Here is an 18,827-nt window from a genome sequence, read left to right as displayed (position 1 = left end):
CTCCATCACTGTTATATCTGACTACGCTCCAACTCCATCACTGTTATATCTGACCAGGCTGCAACTCCATCACTGTTATATCTGACTACGCTCCAACTCCATCACTGTTATATCTGACCAGGCTGCAACTCCATCACTGTTATATCTGACTACGCTCCAACTCCATCACTGTTATATCTGACCAGGCTGCAACTCCATCACTGTTATATCTGACCAGGCTCCAACTCCATCACTGTTATATCTGACCAGGCTCCGACTCCATCACTGTTATATCTGACCAGGCTCCAACTCCATCACTGTTATATCTGACCAGGCTCCAACTCCATCACTGTTATATCTGACCAGGCCCCAACTCCATCACTGTTATATCTGACCAGGCTCCAACTCCATCACTGTTATATCTGACCAGGCTCCGACTCCATCACTGTTATATCTGACCAGGCTCCAACTCCATCACTGTTATATCTGACCAGGCTCCAACTCCATCACTGTTATATCTGACCAGGCCCCAACTCCATCACTGTTATATCTGACCAGGCTCCGACTCCATCACTGTTATATCTGACCAGGCTGCAACTCCATCACTGTTATATCTGACCAGGCTCCAACTCCATCACTGTTATATCTGACCAGGCTGCAACTCCATCACTGTTATATCTGACCAGGCTCCGACTCCATCACTGTTATATCTGACCAGGCTCCGACTCCAACACTGTTATATCTGACCAGGCCCCAACTCCATCACTGTTATATCTGACCAGGCTCCGACTCCAACACTGTTATATCTGACCAGGCTCCGACTCCATCACTGTTATATCTGACCAGGCCCCAACTCCATCACTGTTATATCTGACCAGGCTCCGACTCCATCACTGTTATATCTGACCAGGCTCCGACTCCATCACTGTTATATCTGACCAGGCCCCAACTCCATCACTGTTATATCTGACCAGGCTCCGACTCCATCACTGTTATATCTGACCAGGCTCCGACTCCATCACTGTTATATCTGACCAGGCTCCGACTCCATCACTGTTATATCTGACCAGGCTGCAACTCCATCACTGTTATATCTGTTATATCTATTGAGAATGGCCGCTGTAGGCAGACCTGACTCTCAAGAGAAGACAGGCTATGTGCAACACTGCCCACAAAATGAGGTAGAAACTGAGCTGCACTTCCTAACCTCCTGCTCAATGTATGACCATATTAGAGACACATATTTCCCTCAGATTACACAGATCCACAAAGAATTAGAAAACAAATCCAATGTTGATAAACTCCCATATCTACTGGGTGAAATACCACACTGTTCATTTGTTATTGTTTATTTCACTGTTTTTCATTATCTATTTCACTTGCTTTGGCTATGGAAACATTTGTTTCCCATTCCAATAAAGCCCTTCAAATTGAAATTGAAATTGAAATTGAGAGAGAGAGAGAGAGAGAGAGAGAGAGAGAGAGAGAGAGAGAGAGAGAGAGAGAGAGACATTTGTAATGTCTTTATTATTTTGGAACTTCTGTGAGTGTAATGTTTACTGTTCATTTAGGTAGATGTAGAGGGGTAGAGGTAGAGGAGGTAGAGGGGGTAGATGAGGTAGAGGAGGTAGATGTAGAGGGGTAGAGGTAGAGGAGGTAGAGGAGGTAGATGTAGAGGGTAGAGGTAAAGGAGGTAGAGGAGGTAGATGTAGAGGGGTAGAGGTAGACGAGGTAGAGGGACTAGAGGTAGAGGTAGAGGAGGTAGAGGAGGTAGATGTAGAGGGGTAGAGGTTGAGGAGGTAGAGGGGGTAGAGGTAGAGGGGTAGAGGTAGAGGAGGTAGATGGGGTGGATGAGGTAGAGGTAAAGGAGGTAGAGGAGGTAGATGTAGAGGGGTAGAGGTAGAGGAGGTAGATGGGGAAGATGAGGTAGAGGTAGAGGAGGTAGATGTAGAGGGGTAGATGTAGAGGAGGTAGAGGAGGTAGAGGTAGAGGAGGTAGAGGAGGTAGATGTAGAGGGGTAGAGGTAGAGGAGGTAGAGGTAGAGGGGTAGAGGAGGTAGAGGAGGTAGAGGTAGAGGGGTAGAGGTAGAGGAGGTAGATGGGGTTGATGAGGTAGAGGTAGAGGAGGTAGATGAGGTAGAGGTAAAGGAGGTAGATGGGGTAGATGAGGTAGAGGTAGAGGAGGTAGAGGAGGTAGATGAGGTAGAGGTAAAGGAGGTAGATGGGGTAGAGGAGGTAGAGGAGGTAGATGTAGAGGTGTAGAGGTAGGGGAGTTAGAGGAGGTAGATGTAGAGGGGTAGAGGTAGGGGAGGTAGAGGAGGTAAAGTAGGTAGATGGGGTAGATGTAAAGGGGTAGAGGGGTAGAGGGGTGGAGGTAGAGGAGATGGAGGTAGAAGAGATATAACAACTAGTCTACACTATGTTAATATAACATCTAAAATAAAATTCCCAGCATACTAACTCCCTGTCAGAAACCTGAACACTGCTGTACTCTGGAATCTTAATAACAGTACAGCCAAACCCTAACCTTACTGCCGAAGAAGAAAGGAACACATGAAAGAGATTAAAAATAAATATTTTTCATCTATTCCAGACAAATACTTTAAGAGCAGGAATTGGTAGATGCAGCTGCTGGTATTAAATGTATGTCTAAGGCACCGACTGCAGGTGCATTCTACAGATAACGTTTCTGAAACGGATTGGAGTTTAGAGATGGCTTCTGTACAGCAATCCTTTCTTTCTATCATCCTGTCTCCCTCTCTCTTCTCTATTTCTCTCTCTATTTCGCCCTCTCCCAACATCTCTTTATCTCTCCTTCTCTCACCCTCTCTCTCTCTCTCTCACACACACCCCTCTCTCTCACACCCTCTCTTTCTCTCTCTCTCTCACACACCCGCTCTCTCTCTCACACACCTTCTCTCACCCTCTCTCTCTCTCTCCCTCTCACCCTCTCTCTCTCTCTCACACACCCCCCTCTCTCTCTCTCACACACACCCTCTCTCTCTCTCTCTCTCTCTCTCACACACCCTCTCTCTCTCACACACACCTTCTCTCTCTCTCCCTCTCACACACCCTCTCTCTCACACACACACCCTCTATCTCTCTCTCTCACACCCCCTCTCTCTCTCTCACACACCTCCCCTCTCTCTCTCTCTCTCTCACACCCTCTCACCCTCTCTCTCCAACACACACTGTCTCTCTCTCTCACCCTCTCACCCTCTCCCTCTCACCCTCTCTCTCTCACCCCCTCTCTCGCTCCCTCTCTCTCCTACACAGACAGCTCCTCTTGTTCGTGACTGTTCATGCATGACAGCATGGCTGGATGGAGAACATATTGTTCCATCAATCAAATCTCATTCTTCTCTCTAGCAGAACAGAACAGAACTGAGGATAGTAACTGACTGGCAGTCTACAAGCCTGTCTGTCCAGACACATGGACCAGTTGTGTAATAATTTAGACGGCCAGTCAGTTACTTAATTTGTCAAATACTCCTCCATACAGTACCATACAGTACCATACCATACAGTACCATACAGTACCATACCATACAGTACCATACCATACAGTACCATACAGTACCATACTATACAGTACCATACAGTACCATACCATACAGTACCACACAGTACCATACTATACAGTACCATACAGTACCATACCATACAGTACCATACAGTACCATACAATACAGTATCATACCATACAGTACCATACACTCTCATACAGTACCATACAGTATCATACAGTACCATACAGTATCATACACTATCATACAGTACCATACAGTATCATACAGTACCATACAGCACTATACAGTACCATACAGTACCATACAGTACCATACAGTATCATACAGTACCATACAGTACCATACACTATCATACAGTACCATACAGTATCATACAGTACCATACAGCACTATACAGTACCATACAGTACCATACAGTATCATGCAGTATCATTCCATACAGTACCATACCATACAGTACCATACAATACCATACAGCACAGTGTCATACAATACAGTACCATACAGTATCATACAGTACCATACCATACATTACCATACCATAGAGTACCATACATTACCATACCATACAGTACCATACAGTAAAATGCAGTATCATACAGCACCATACTGTATCATACCATACAGTCCATACAGTACCATACAGTACCATACAGTATCATACAGTACCATACCATACAGTACCATACAGTACCATACAGTATCATACAGTACCATACCATACACTACCATACAGTACCATACAGCCCCAAACAGTACTATAAAGTATCATACCATACAGTACCATACAGTTCCATACCATACAGTTCCATACAGTACCATACAGTACCATACAGTTCCATACAGTTCCATACCATACAGTACCATACAGTACCATACCATACAGTACCATACAATTCCATACCATACAGTACCATACAGTTCCATACAGTTCCATACAGTACCATACAGTACCATACCATACAGTTCCATACAGTACCATACCGTACCATACAGTTCCATACATTAACATACCATACAGTACCATACCATACAGTACCATACAGTTCCATACCATACAGTACCATACAGTACCATACAGTTCCATACCATACAGTACCATACGTACCATACCATATAATACCATACAGTACCATACAGTACCATACCATGCAGTACCATACAGTACCATACATTACCATACCATACAGTCCCATACAGTATCATATTATACAGTACCATACAGTACCATACATTACCATACCATACAGTCCCATACAGTATCATATTATACAGTACCATACATTACCATACAGTATCATATTATACAGTACCATACAGTACCATACATTACCATACAGTATCATATTATACAGTACCATACAGTACCATACATTACCATACCATACAGTCCCATACAGTATCATATTATACAGTACCATACAGTACCATACATTACCATACCATACAGTCCCATACAGTATCATATTATACAGTACCATACGGTATCAAACAGTAGCAGAAACTTTTCAGTGAGGCCATTCTTCTGCCGGTGTTTGTCTATGGAGATTGCGTGGCTGTGAGCTCGATTTTATACACCTGTCAGCAATGGCTGTTGCTGAAATATCTTAATCCACTCATTTGAAGGGGTGTCCACATACTATGTTATATTTACTGTATAGTGTATGTAGATATCTTTGTTAGAACGAATACTATATTTCCCTTGATGCTGAACGTACCCCACTCTCCCCTAGGCAATCAACATACCCCACTCTCCCCTAGGCAATCAACATACCCCACTTTCCCCTAGGCAATCAACATACCCCATTCTCCCCTAGGCAATTCATATACCCCACTCTCCCCTAGGCAATCAACATACCCCACTCTCCCCTAGGCAATCAACATACCCCACTCTCCCCTAGGCAATCAACATACCCCACTTTCCCCTAGGCAATCAACATACCCCACTTTCCCCTAGGCAATCAACATACCCCACTCTCCCCTAGGCAATCAACATACCCCACTCTCCCCTAGGCAATCAACATACCCCACTATCCCCTAGGCAATCAACATACCCCACTTTACCCTAGGCAATCAACATACCCCACTCTCCCCTAGGCAATAGGGTGCTATTTGAGACAAAACCAGACTTTCTCTCCATGTCTGTTTCCAAGTCACACAGCTTTGGCCACAACCCCAGTGAAGCCCTAGCCGTAGGCGGAGGCAGAGGTACCACAAGTGTCACCAATTTGTCTCTCTTAGAAAAAACGCTAACATGTTGTTGTCAAAGCCAGAGTATGTGTGTGTGTGTGTGTACGTGTGTGTGTGTGTGTGTGTGTGTGTGTGTGTGTGTGTGTGTGTGTGTGTGTGTGTGTGTGTGTGTGTGTGTGTGTGTGTGTGTGTGTGTGTGTGTGTGTGTGTGTGTGTGTGTGTGTGTGTGTGTGTGTGTGTGTGTGTCGCCAGAGGAGGTTAGGGACTTACTGGTTTTTCTCCAGAGTTAGGAGCAGCTGTTCCTCCTCTGTTTCTATCAGTACCTTCAGAGATGCAGGATGGCCCTGAAATCACAACGGAAGAGGGCTATTACATGATGCCAATTACATCCAATCAAAGTTCATCGGTCACGTACGCAGGATTCGGCGAGGTGTAAACCAGGAATGAGATTGGTTACTTGGAACTACCTCGCAACATATCAACAAAGTCAACATAACAATATAACAATAACACAATAAGGCAATAAGTGGTGAGATAAACACATATTAAAAAGTCTAATATTATTATCAGATGAGCTTTTAGAGAGGAGACCCAGAGACGTCAAGTGGACGCACAGACACCCGGCTGGTGTTAAAGGAAGAGACACCCGGCTGGTGTTAAAGGAAGAGACACCCGGCTGGTGTTAAAGGAAGAGACACCCGGCTGGTGTTAAAGGAAGAGACACCCGGCTGGTGTTAAAGGAAGAGACACCCTGCTGGTGTTAAAGGAAGAGACACCCGGCTGGTGTTAAAGGAAGAGACATCCGGCTGGTGTTAAAGGCTTTAAGACACCCGGCTGGTGTTAAAGGAAGAGACACCCGGCTGGTGTTAAAGGAAGAGACACCCGGCTGGTGTTAAAGGAAGAGACACCCGGCTGGTGTTAAAGGAAGAGACACCCGGCTGGTGTTAAAGGAAGAGACACCCGGCTGGTGTTAAAGGAAGAGACACCCAGCTGGTGTTAAAGGAAGAGACACCCGGCTGGTGTTAAAGGAAGAGACATCCGGCTGGTGTTAAAGGCTTTAAGACACCCGGCTGGTGTTATAGGAAGAGACACCCGGCTGGTGTTAAAGGAAGAGACACCCGGCTGGTGTTAAAGGCTTTAAGACACCCGGCTGGTGTTATAGGAAGAGACATCCGGCTGGTGTTAAAGGAAGAGACACCCGGCTGGTGTTAAAGGAAGAGACACCCGGCTGGTGTTAAAGGAAGAGACACCCGGCTGGTGTTAAAGGAAGAGACACCCGGCTGGTGTTAAAGGAAGAGACACCCGGCTGGTGTTAAAGGAAGAGACATCCGGCTGGTGTTAAAGGCTTTAAGACACCCGGCTGGTTTTATAGGAAGAGACACCCGGCTGGTGTTAAAGGAAGAGACACCCGGCTGATGTTAAAGAAAGAGACACCCGGCTGGTGTTAAAGGCTTTAAGACACCCGGCTGGTGTTAAAGGCTTTAAGACACCCGGCTGGTGTTAAAGGAAGAGACACCCGGCTGGTGTTAAAGGAAGACATGGACAGCAACAGGCTCCTTGACTGTCTTGTCATGAGAGGCCTCGGACATTTATTTAATATTATTCTAAACATTTATTTAACATTATTCTAAGCTTTTGTGCTTCCAGAAGCTACCCAGCGCTATTCTGCTTCCAGAAGCTACCCAACTCTATTCTGCTTCGAGAAGCTACCCAGCGCTATTCTGCTTCGAGAAGCTACCCAGCACTATTCTGCTTCCAGAAACTACCCAACTCTATTCTGCTTCCAGAAGCTACCCAGCGCTATTCTGCTTCCAGAAGCTACCCAGCACTATTCTGCTTCCAGAAGCTACCCAGCGCTATTGTGATTCCAGAAGCTACCCAGCGCTATTCTGCTTCCAGAAGCGACTGGGTTTAAGGAGCCAATAAAGGATGCACTTCTTCTCAAATAATGAATTTGTTTGAAAGCCTTTTCAGCCCCTGATGTATCTCAGAGGCGCTGCATTGGGGATTAGCTTTATGTTTTAATACCGTTTGACATTAATCCTGAATCTCAGCCCCGACCCTCAGCACCTCAGAGTTATAGCTCTGTCTTTCTGTGTGTGTGTGTGTGTGTGTGTGTGTGTGTGTGTGTGTGTATGTGTGTGTGTGTGTGTGTGTGTGTGTGTGTGTGTCTCAGCACCTCAGCTCTGTGAGGTGCCATGTGTCTGCTTTACTGTAATGAGAAATGGCCCTGAATCATACCTCACCCCCCTCTCTCTCTCCATCTTCTCTCTCTCTCCCTCTTTTTTCTATCTCGTTCTCTCACTTTCTCTCTCTCTCTTTCACTCTCTTCCTCCCTACCTTTCTCGATCTCTCTCTCTCTTTCTCTCTCTCTCTTTCTCTCTCTTCCTCCCTACCTTTCTCGATCTCTCTCTCTTTCTCTCCCTCTCCCTCCCTACCTCTCTCTCCCTTCCTCCCTACCTCTCTCTCTCTATCAGCCATAACTCTCTCTCTCCCTCCCTACCTCTCTATCTCTCTCTATCCTCCATACCTCTCTCCCTCTTCCTCCCTAACTCTCTCTCTCTCCCTCCCTCCCTACCCCTCTCTCTCTCCCTTCATACCTCTCTCTCTTTCTCTCTCTCTCTCTATCCTCCCTACCTCTCTCTCTCTCCCTCCCTACCTCTCTCTCTCTCTCTCTCTCCCTACAGCTCTCTCTCTCACTCGCATACATTCTCTCATTCTATCTCTCTGTATCGCACACACACACACACACACACACACACACACACACACACACACACACACACACACACACACACACACACACACACACACACACACACACACACACACACACACACACACACACACACACACACACACACACACACACACACACACACTCAATGTGAGGTCCCGTTTAGGTCAATGACTCAGGAGGTCAAGGGAAAGAGCAATGCCCTGTAGGCCAAGTCATCCATCCCTTTACCCACAGCTATATACTATATAGAGTAGTAGACTATATACCACAGCTATATACTATATAGAGTAGTAGACTATACACCACAGATATATACTATATAGAGTAGTAGACTCTATACCACAGCTATATAGTATATAGAGTAGTAGACTATATACCACAGCTATATACTATATAGAGTAGTAGACTATACACCACAGATATATACTATATAGAGTAGTAGACTCTATACCACAGATATATACTATATAGAGTAGTAGACTATACACCACAGATATATACTATATAGAGTAGTAGACTATATACCACAGATATATAATATATAGAGTAGTAGACTATATACCACAGATATATACTATATAGAGTAGTAGACTATACACCACAGCTATATACTATATAGAGTAGTAGACTCTATACCACAGCTATATACTATATAGAGTAGTAGACTATACACCACAGATATATACTATATAGAGTAGTAGACTCTATACCACAGATATATACTATATAGAGTAGTAGACTCTATATCTAGGGGAGATTATGCTAACGTTAGCTAGCTAGCTAAGACTGAGGGGAGAGCAGTAATTTAGCTAGATTACCTTAGCAGGTATTCTTGACAAACTTTACTGGTTAATTTACATTCTGTCTAAAGTGCATTTGACGACATCATAATGAAAAATTAAGTGGTTTCCTACTCATTATTTTCCTTCTGTAGCAATGTCATCATATTTCCAAGCCACTAAAGTGTCATTTAGATGAAACATTCACTAGCCTCCGTTAAATATGACTGGTCATCACTCAATCTTAAGGAGTCAGTATGGGTGAGAGGGTCTTGAGAACATTGATAACAATGGCGTGATGTGACCTGGGTGGCGAAAATGGCCTTCTTGTAACGCTCGTCGTAAAGATGGGACCAAGGCACAGCGGGAATGTGTATGCTCATCTTCTTTATTTAATGAGAAGAAAACGAAACAAAACACTTAATACAAAGAAACAACGATGAGAAACAGTCCTGTAAGGCACACAACTACACAAGGAACTACTACCCTCAAAAACCCATGAAAAAACACCCCTACTAAATAGGACCTTCAATTAGAGGCAACGAGAAACAGCTGCCTCCAATTGAAGCTCAAACCAATAAACTAAGCATAGAAATAGATAAACTAGACACAGAAATAGACTAACATTGAACATTGCCCAACAAACCCCCGAAACACATTAAACAAACACCCCCTGCCACGTCCTGACCAAACTACAGTAACAAATAACCTCTTTACTGGTCAGGACGTGACAGTACCCCCCCCAAAGGTGCAGACCACGGATGCACCTCAATCAAAAAAATTAAATAAATAAACACAAAAATAAACCCCAAAACAAAAATAATCCCAAACTAAAGGGAGGGAAGGGAGGGTGGCCACCATCACCGACGGTTCTTGTGCTACACCCCCCTCCCCCATCCTCCGACTATGGAGGTGGCTCAGGCTCTGGCCTTAGTCCCCAACCTAACCTGTCCACCCCCGCTGAAGGCTCAGGGCTAATGCGCGTCACTGGAGACCTCGGGCTGATGCGCGTCGCTGGAGACCTTGGACTGGAGGGCGACTCTGGCTGCGCAGGCTCCGGACTGGAGGGCGACTCTGGCTGCGCAGGCTCCGGACTGTAGGGCGACTCTGGCTGCGCAGGCTACGGACTGTAGGGCGACTCTGGCTGCGCAGGCTACGGACTGTAGGGCGACTCTGGCTGCGCAGGCTACGGACTGTAGGGCGACTCTGGCTGCGCAGGCTACGGACTGTAGGGCGACTCTGGCTGCGCAGGCTACGGACTGTAGGGCGACTCTGGCTGCGCAGGCTACGGACTGTAGGGCGACTCTGGCTGCGCAGGCTACGGACTGTAGGGCGACTCTGGCTGCGCAGGCCCCGGACTGTAGGGCGACTCTGGCTGCGCAGGCTCCGGACTGTGGGCCTTCTCTGCAGGCTCCGGACTGTGGGCCGTCTCTGCAGGCTCCGGACTGTGGGCCGTCTCTGCAGGCTCCGGACTGTGGGCCGTCTCTGCAGGCTCCGGACTGTGGGCCGTCTCTGCAGGCTCCGGACTGTGGGCCGTCTCTGCAGGCTCCGGACTGTGGGCCGTCTCTGCAGGCTCCGGACTGTGGGCCGTCTCTGCCGGCTCCGGACTGTGGGCCGTCTCTGCCGGCTCCGGACTGTGGGCCGTCTTTGCAGGTTCCGGACTGTAGGACGTCGCCGGAACCTCTGGACGGGGAACTGTCGCCGGAATCTCTGGACGGGGAACTGTCGCCGGAACCTCTGGACGGGGAACTGTCGCCGGAACCTCTGGACGGGGAACTGTCGCCGGAACCTCTGGACGGGGAACTGTCGCCGGAACCTCTGGACGGGGAACTGTCGCCGGAACCTCTGGACGGGGAACTGTCGCCGGAACCTCTGGACGGGGAACTGTCGCCGGAACCTCTGGACGGGGAACTGTCGCCGGAACCTCTGGACGGGGAACTGTCTCCGGAACCTCTGGACGGGAACTGTCGCCGGAAACTCTGGACGGGGAACTGTCGCCGGAAGCTCTGGACGGGGAACTGTCTCCGGAAGCTCTGGACTGGACAGGCACACTACAGGCCTAGTGCGTTGGGCTGGCTTTGGAGGCATCAGACTGGTAACACGCAACTCAAGGCCAGTGCGAGGAGCAGGAGCAGGACGAACTGGACTGGGCTGACGCACTGAAGGCCTAGTGCGTGGGGCTGGTACTGGAGGTACCAGACTGGAGACAGGCACCTCAAGGCTAGTGCGAGGAGCAGGAACAGGACATACTGGACTGGGCTGACGCACTGGAGGCCTGGTGCGTGGTGCTGGCTTTGGAGGCACCAGACTAGAGACACGCACCTCAGGGCTAGTGCGAGGAGCAGGAACTGGATACACCGGGTCATGAACAAGCACTGGAGATCTGGAGCGCACAGCCTGCACAACCCGTCCTGGCTGGGTGGTAATAGTAGCCCTGCGGAGTGCTGGCACAGGGCGAACTGGGCTGTGCAGAGGCCTGATGGCTGCCGTGCGTAGAGCAGGCGTAGGGTAGCCTGGGCCTAGGAGATGTACTGGTGGCCAGATGTACTGCGCAGGCATACTCCTACCTGGCTGTATGCCCAGTCTAGCACGGCACTTGCGAGGGGCTGGAATCGATCGCACCGGACTGTGCGTGCGCATGGGCAAGATCGTGCGCACTTCCGCTCTTCTGATCCTCTGCTCCCCATAATAAGCATGGGGAGTTGGCTCAGGTCTATTGCCTGGCCTAGCCACACTCCCCGTGTGCCGCCCCCCCCCCAAACATTTCTTGGGGGTGCCTCTCGGGTTTGCCAATCGGCGCGTATAATGCCTCGTAACGGCGCCGCTCCGCCTTGGCTGCCTCCAGCTCCTCCTTAGGGCGTCGGTATTCCCCAGCCTGGTGCCATGGTCCTGCCCCGTCCAAAATCTCCTCCCATGTCCATGATTCCAGATACCTCTGCTGCTCCTTCCGCCGCTGCTTGGTCCGTTGGTGGAGGGTAGTTCTGTCACGCTCGTCGTAAAGATGGGACCAAGGCGCAGCGGGAATGTGTATGCTCATCTTCTTTATTTAATGAGAAGAAAACGAAACAAAACACTTAATACAAAGAAACAACGACGAGAAACAGTCCTGTAAGGCACACAACTACACAAGGAACAACTACCCACAAAAACCCATGAAAAAACACCCCTACTAAATAGGACCTTCAATTAGAGGCAACGAGAAACAGCTGCCTCCAATTGAAGCTCAAACCAATAAACTAAGCATAGAAATAGATAAACTAGACACAGACATAGAAATAGACTAACATCGAACATTGCCCAACAAACCCCGAAACACATTAAACAAACACCCCCTGCCACGTCCTGACCAAACTACAATAACAAATAACCTCTTTACTGGTCAGGACGTGACACTTCTATTACACTTACAGTTTTTTACGATTGCTTACACACTAAAATGTAACTTTTCCCACAATTAGCAAAACCTTACACTCAAGGAGCAAAACACAAGGCTAGATTTGCACAACTGTAAGCACATTGTCAGCTTCACACTATTTGCAAAACATTACACACAGTGATTTGCAAAACACTAAACACACTTGTATACATCAGACACAGAAGTATATCATGATGTCCCTTCCTTGCAATTCCAAAGCACTGACTGTCAAATTACCACACCTATGAGCCAATCTGTTAAACACAGCCATCAGGTGCACAAACACATGATTGCTAAATTGTAGACACACCAATCAGGTTTAAGCACTAAAAAATGCAGCAGGTAGGTTCACCTGCCTTCAACCAAAATGGAAGGAGTCAGAAGAAGAGTGAGGGTGAGAGGAGGAGTACACAGAGGAGGAGAAGGAGGTAGAGGAAGAGGCAGAGGCCGAGCCAGAGGTCGAGGAAGACCTGAAGCAGGAGGAGAACGTGCACAAAGAAGAAGAGGACCAAACTTATCAAATGACATTCGTGCAACACTAGTGGACCATGTTGTGAACCACGGATTGACGCTGAGGGAGGCTGGACTGAGAGTTCAGCCAAATCTTAGCAGATATACAGTGGCATCTGTCATAAGGACTTTTCGACAGGAAAACAGGTAGAAGATCTGTCTACAGTTACAGTAATCAGCCGCTTATTGTATGCACCATATCAGCACTTGTGATACCCCTTCCTGTGACGTTGTACATTAAGTTACATGTATTATTCTCTACATAGGATTGAGGGTCGGTAACGACAAGGAGGAAGGGGGCCCATATTCACGCAAGAACAAGAGAGAGAGAGATAATAAACATGGTTTTGGCCAGTAATGCTATCAGGCTCAGAACTACAAGCCAACATTATCGGTGACCATGCCATTTTCAATAATGTCCATCAGGTCTCTCAGTCAACACTGGCACGCATCCTGAAAAGACATCAGGTTCAAATGAAACAACTTTATCGAGTGCCTTTTGAGCGGAATTCAGAGAGGGTCAAACGGCTGCGGCATGAGTATGTGGAGGTTTGTATTGTTCACTTTAGCACTGTGATGTTGCATACTGCACACATTACTTTTTTACATTGACTGTATACTAGACCTATCCTGAACTACACAATATTGTCTTTCATTGTATTTCAGGGAGTTTTGCAGATGGATGCTGAGAAAATCCTGCATGAATTCATATATATTGATGAGGCAGGGTTCAACCTCACAAAAGCAAGAAGGAGAGGCAGAAATATCATTGGCCACAGGGCTATAATCAATGTCCCAGGGCAACGTGGGGGTAACATCACCCTTTGCGCTGCCATTTCACAGCATGGGGTTCTCCTCCGTCATGCCAAAATGGGCCCTTACAACACACCTCACATTCACGCATTTTTGGACCGATTGCACCACATCGTCACAGCAGGTAATGAAATGCACCAGATGCAATACACTGTCATCTGGGACAATGTGTCATTCCACCGCTCTGCTTTGGTCTAGAACTGGTTTCAACACCATCCACAGTTGACAGTACTAAACCTTCCACCATACTCTCCATTTCTAAACCCCATGGAAGAGTTTTTCTCTGCATGGCGGTGGAAGGTTTACGATCTCCAGCCCCAGGCTCAGGTACCCCTCATTCAGGCCATGGAGGACGCATGTGACCAAGTCCACGCCGCAGCTGTGCAAGGATGGATTCCACATTCAAGACGGTTCTTCCCGCGTTGTCTTGCTAATGAGGATATTGCTTGTGATGTTGATGAAATTCTCTGGTGAAGAGATAATGTATAGTATGTTTACTGTAGTATTTTCTGTACAATATTGTCTGTTTTTTTCAGATTATTTTTTATGTTTGTTGTTGTTGTTATTTACTGTAATTGTAACCTGTACTGGATACAGTATTTTACGTTTGTCTGTTTGCTGAGTTAACAGTGTTATGCACACTACTGTAGTAGCATGAAAACTGGGACATGTTTTGTTGTGATTCTCCATGTTGATATGTTGACTGATTTGGGTATATGGAGAGAAATAAATGATATTTTCCTCAGTCTGCAGCATTGGTCTTGTGTAATGTTTGTTTAGTTGCACTTTCTCTGTGTACTTCATTTACAGTACTCTAATCACTGACAATTAGACTTGCTAAAAGTGTTTTAGGTTAGCAACAGCAGTGTGTAACTGGTTCAAAAAGATTGAAGTCATATGAAATGTGTGTGTTTCGTATGGTAACAAAATATTGTTTTTATGAAGTCGTGTATAGTTTTGACAAAAGTGTTCCATTTTGCAAATGATCTGAAGTGTTGTGCTACTTTGGTGTAGGGTTGTGCTAATTGTGTGTAGTGTTTTGACAAACCGGGCCCTGTTTTCAAAATTGTGCTTAAACAATTGAAAATTTGGTTAGCCTGGAACCCAAACTGACTATCGCCTCTGTTTCACTATTGTTTCTTCACTTTGATTCCAGACTGCAATTTCATAGCCAATAGGCATCTTATGTAGACCCGCCCTGGTTGATATTGACCTGTGATTGGAGCAGAGCGACTGGTCTCCATTCTTCTCCGACCAATAGGAGAGGTACAGTTGTGCCGTAGCGTTTCAGCTTGGCAGTAGCCCTCTGCTGATTGGTTGCAGTGAAAGGCTTCCCTGTGGATGAGAGAAGTAAAAACACATTAGAAGAAGTAATGAGACTTTGTTGACGTACTCACCCAATCACATTGAGTGTCTGTAGAGATTCAGCTCAGTAAACAAAGAAACTAACCTATAGAAACAACAAGATAGTGCTCACTTCAATGAGGAAACACATCCACTTGGATGACAGTTGACATACTCATCAATTCACATTTAAAGTGAGTGTATCAGTCTGGCGAACTGATATTGGTTTAACGTAGTTGGTAGCCTCGTTCTTTACTGAGCTGTTTTCCTGCAGACCCTTGTAAAGCAGATCTGTCATCCCATCCCCATTATAAAGACCTGGGGGGATACCATTGTAACAGTTTAATAGTAAGTGGTAGGACAGGGTTTGACACGACACTAACCCTGCAATACAGGATGTCACAATTACATGTAATTACTGGAGTCCTATCTGACAGATAGACCGTGGAAATAGCACCTTGTGTTGCAGCTGACAAGATAATGAAATAATAAAATGGCAGACATAAAAACCTCAGAGTTCTTTCAAGACATCTGTTTTTGTGCTTTTATATAGACTGTCAGTTAACACAAAGACCCTGGCACACACACACATCACACACAACACACACACACACACACACGCACACACACACACACACACACACACACACACACACACACACACACACACACACACACACACACACACACACACACACACACACACACACACACACATCACTAATCACTAGTAGCATTTAGACATCATGGGATGAGCAGAAACATCAGTCTCCCTGGAAACCAGAACCATCCCCTCAACACAAGCTGATGTTCATTTCTGAGCATTCTGAGCCTGAATATTCCAAGCTTGGATTGGTCCTTGTATCTCTTGGGATTTAGGCCATAGGTTTAGGCCCTCTAAGCTTGGATTGGTCTCTTGGGGTTTGGGCCATAGGTTTAGGCCCTCTAAGCTTGGATTGGTTCCTTGTGTCTCTTGGGGTTTGGGCCATAGGTTTAGGCCCTCTAAGCTTGGATTGCTAGTGATCGCTGTGATAACATCATAGAGAAGTTGGGGCTTTCAAAGATTTGGTTATTCTCCTTCTGTGTGGTCTGCTTATCTACTTTCAGTCTCTGAAGAGTGTTCTGTTCTGTCTGTCTGAGTTAAGTGGGACCTAATGGGCCCTGTCCTAAGAGCTCTGGAGCTTCAGTCGATTATGGGTGGGCCACATTTTCCCCAAAATTCAATACCGGCCAGGCACTGTGTATCGCCTGAGGAGCTCGAGGAGGGTGAGGTGAAACAGAAGGGCAGCTATACTGAGTGTTTTGCCACTTAGGACTGTGACTGAGACAGCAATCTCCCTCTAAAATTTGATCATGAACTCACACACACACACACACACACACACACACACACACACACACACACACACACACACACACACACACACACACACACACACACACACACACACACAGGCTCCAGAATCCAATAGTAGGGTATTTAAAGACCATGCTAACAGGATCTCTACTAATCCAATAGCAGGGAACTTAAAGACCATGCTAACAGGATCTCTACTAATCCAATAGCAGGGTAGTTAAAGACCATGCTAACAGGATCTCTACTAATCCAATAGCAGGGTAGTTAAAGACCATGCTAACAGGATCTCTACTAATCCAATAGCAGGGTAGTTAAAGACCATGCTAACAGGATCTCTATTAATCCAATAGCAGGGTAGTTAAAGACCATGCTAACAGGATCTCTACTAATCCAATAGCAGGGTAGTTAAAGATCATGCTAACAGGATCTCTACTAATCCAATAGCAGGGTAGTTAAAGACCATGCTAACAGGATCTCTACTAATCCAATAGCAGGGTAGTTAAAGACCATGCTAACAGGATCTCTATTAATCCAATAGCAGGGTAGTTAAAGACCATGCTAACAGGATCTCTACTAATCCAATAGCAGGGTAGTTAAAGACCATGCTAACAGGATCTCTACTAATCCAATAGCAGGGTAGTTAAAGACCATGCTAACAGGATCTCTATTAATCCAATAGCAGGGTAGTTAAAGACCATGCTAACAGGATCTCTACTAATCCAATAGCAGGGTAGTTAAAGACCATGCTAACAGGATCTCTACTAATCCAATAGCAGGGTAGTTAAAGACCATGCTAACAGGATCTCTACTAATCCAATAGTAGGGTAGTTAAAGACCATGCTAACAGGATCTCTATTAATCCAATAGCAGGGTAGTTAAAGACCATGCTAACATCTCTACTACAGTAATCAGACTAGTGGGGAAATCGAAACCCAGGGCTGTGTCTAAAATGGCACCCTATAGGTCCTGGTCCAAAGTAGTGCACTATATAGGGAATGGGGTGGCATTTGGGAGGCAGACCAGGAGTGATATGATGGAAGTCATTCTGGAGATCCAGTGGCTTGTCTAAACACAGAACAGTTTATTGGCTCCATTTGTCTCAGTAAAAAACACTGTGAATCAAATGTTTGTTTGTTCTTCTGGCTAAGACTCTCTCTCAAAGACCATTTCCAGATGGCTGGGTTCCCTCTGTGTGTTTTGTTCTTTCGGCTAAGACTCTCTCTCAAAGACCATTTCCAGACCGCTGGATTCCTTCTGTGTGTTTGTTCTTCCGGCTAAGACTCTCTCTCAAAGACCATTTCCAGACCACTGGATTCCCTCTGTGTGTTTTGTTCTTCTGGCTAAGACTCTCTCTCAAAGATCATTTCCAGACCGCTGGATTCCCTCTGTGTGTTTGTTCATCCGGCTAAGACTCTCTCTCAAAGATCATTTCCAGACCGCTGGATTCCCTCTGTGTGTTTTGTTCTTCTGGCTAAGACTCTCTCTTCAAGACTGACCATTTCCAGACCACTGGATTCCCTCTGTGTGTTTTGTTCTTCCGGCTAAGACTCTCTCTCCAAGACTGACCATTTCCAGACCACTGGATTCCCTCTGTGTGTTTTGTTCTTCCGGCTAAGACTCTCTCTCAAAGACTGATCATTTCCAGACCGCTGCATTCCCTCTGTGTGTTTTGTTCTTCCGGCTAAGACTCTCTCTCCAAGACTGACCATTTCCAGACGGCTGAATTCCCTCTGTGTGTTTTGTTCTTCCGGGTAAGACTCTCTCTCCAAGACTGACCATTTCCAGACGGCTGGATTCCCTCTGTGTGTTTTGTTCTTCCGGCTAAGACTTTCTCTCCAAGACTGACCATTTCCAGACCGCTGGGTTCCCTCTGTGTGTTTGTGTGACTGACTGATTTGTTTTTGGTCATTATGCAGTCGGTCAGTCGGTCGGCTGTGTTTGTGTGTGGCCTTAGAGGAAGTGTGTGTGTGTGTGGGGGGGGCTTAGAGGAAGTGTGTGTGTGTGTGTGGGGGGGGGGCTTAGAGGAGGTGTGTTTCAGAGGGGGAACTGAAGGGATATTGACCGTCCGTCCACCTTGTCCTTGTTATCTCAGTCTACTTCTGCATCACATTTCAAACACAACCCATGGCAGACTAAACCTTTTCTGATTGTATGAACAGAGTAGAGGAATA

General features: G+C 46.4%; 1 protein-coding gene across 1 annotated transcript in view; it reads right to left on the bottom strand.

Moving 5' to 3' along the window:
- The window catches only part of LOC123724405 (vegetative cell wall protein gp1-like), a 144,000-nt gene that overhangs the window by 98,428 nt on the left and 26,745 nt on the right, over positions 1-18,827 (bottom strand). The window contains exons 2-3 of the mRNA XM_045687701.1: positions 15,169-15,290; positions 5,969-6,042 (exon numbers count right to left, since the gene is read on the bottom strand). Coding sequence (XP_045543657.1) covers positions 5,969-6,042; positions 15,169-15,199 — 105 coding nt within the window. The 5' untranslated portion in view covers positions 15,200-15,290. The remainder of the gene's footprint in view (positions 1-5,968; positions 6,043-15,168; positions 15,291-18,827) is intronic.

The sequence above is a fragment of the Salmo salar genome, chromosome ssa01, assembly GCF_905237065.1.
Source record: "Salmo salar chromosome ssa01, Ssal_v3.1, whole genome shotgun sequence".
NCBI lineage: Eukaryota > Metazoa > Chordata > Actinopteri > Salmoniformes > Salmonidae > Salmo > Salmo salar.
This window is presented reverse-complemented; position numbering and strand designations above follow the sequence as displayed.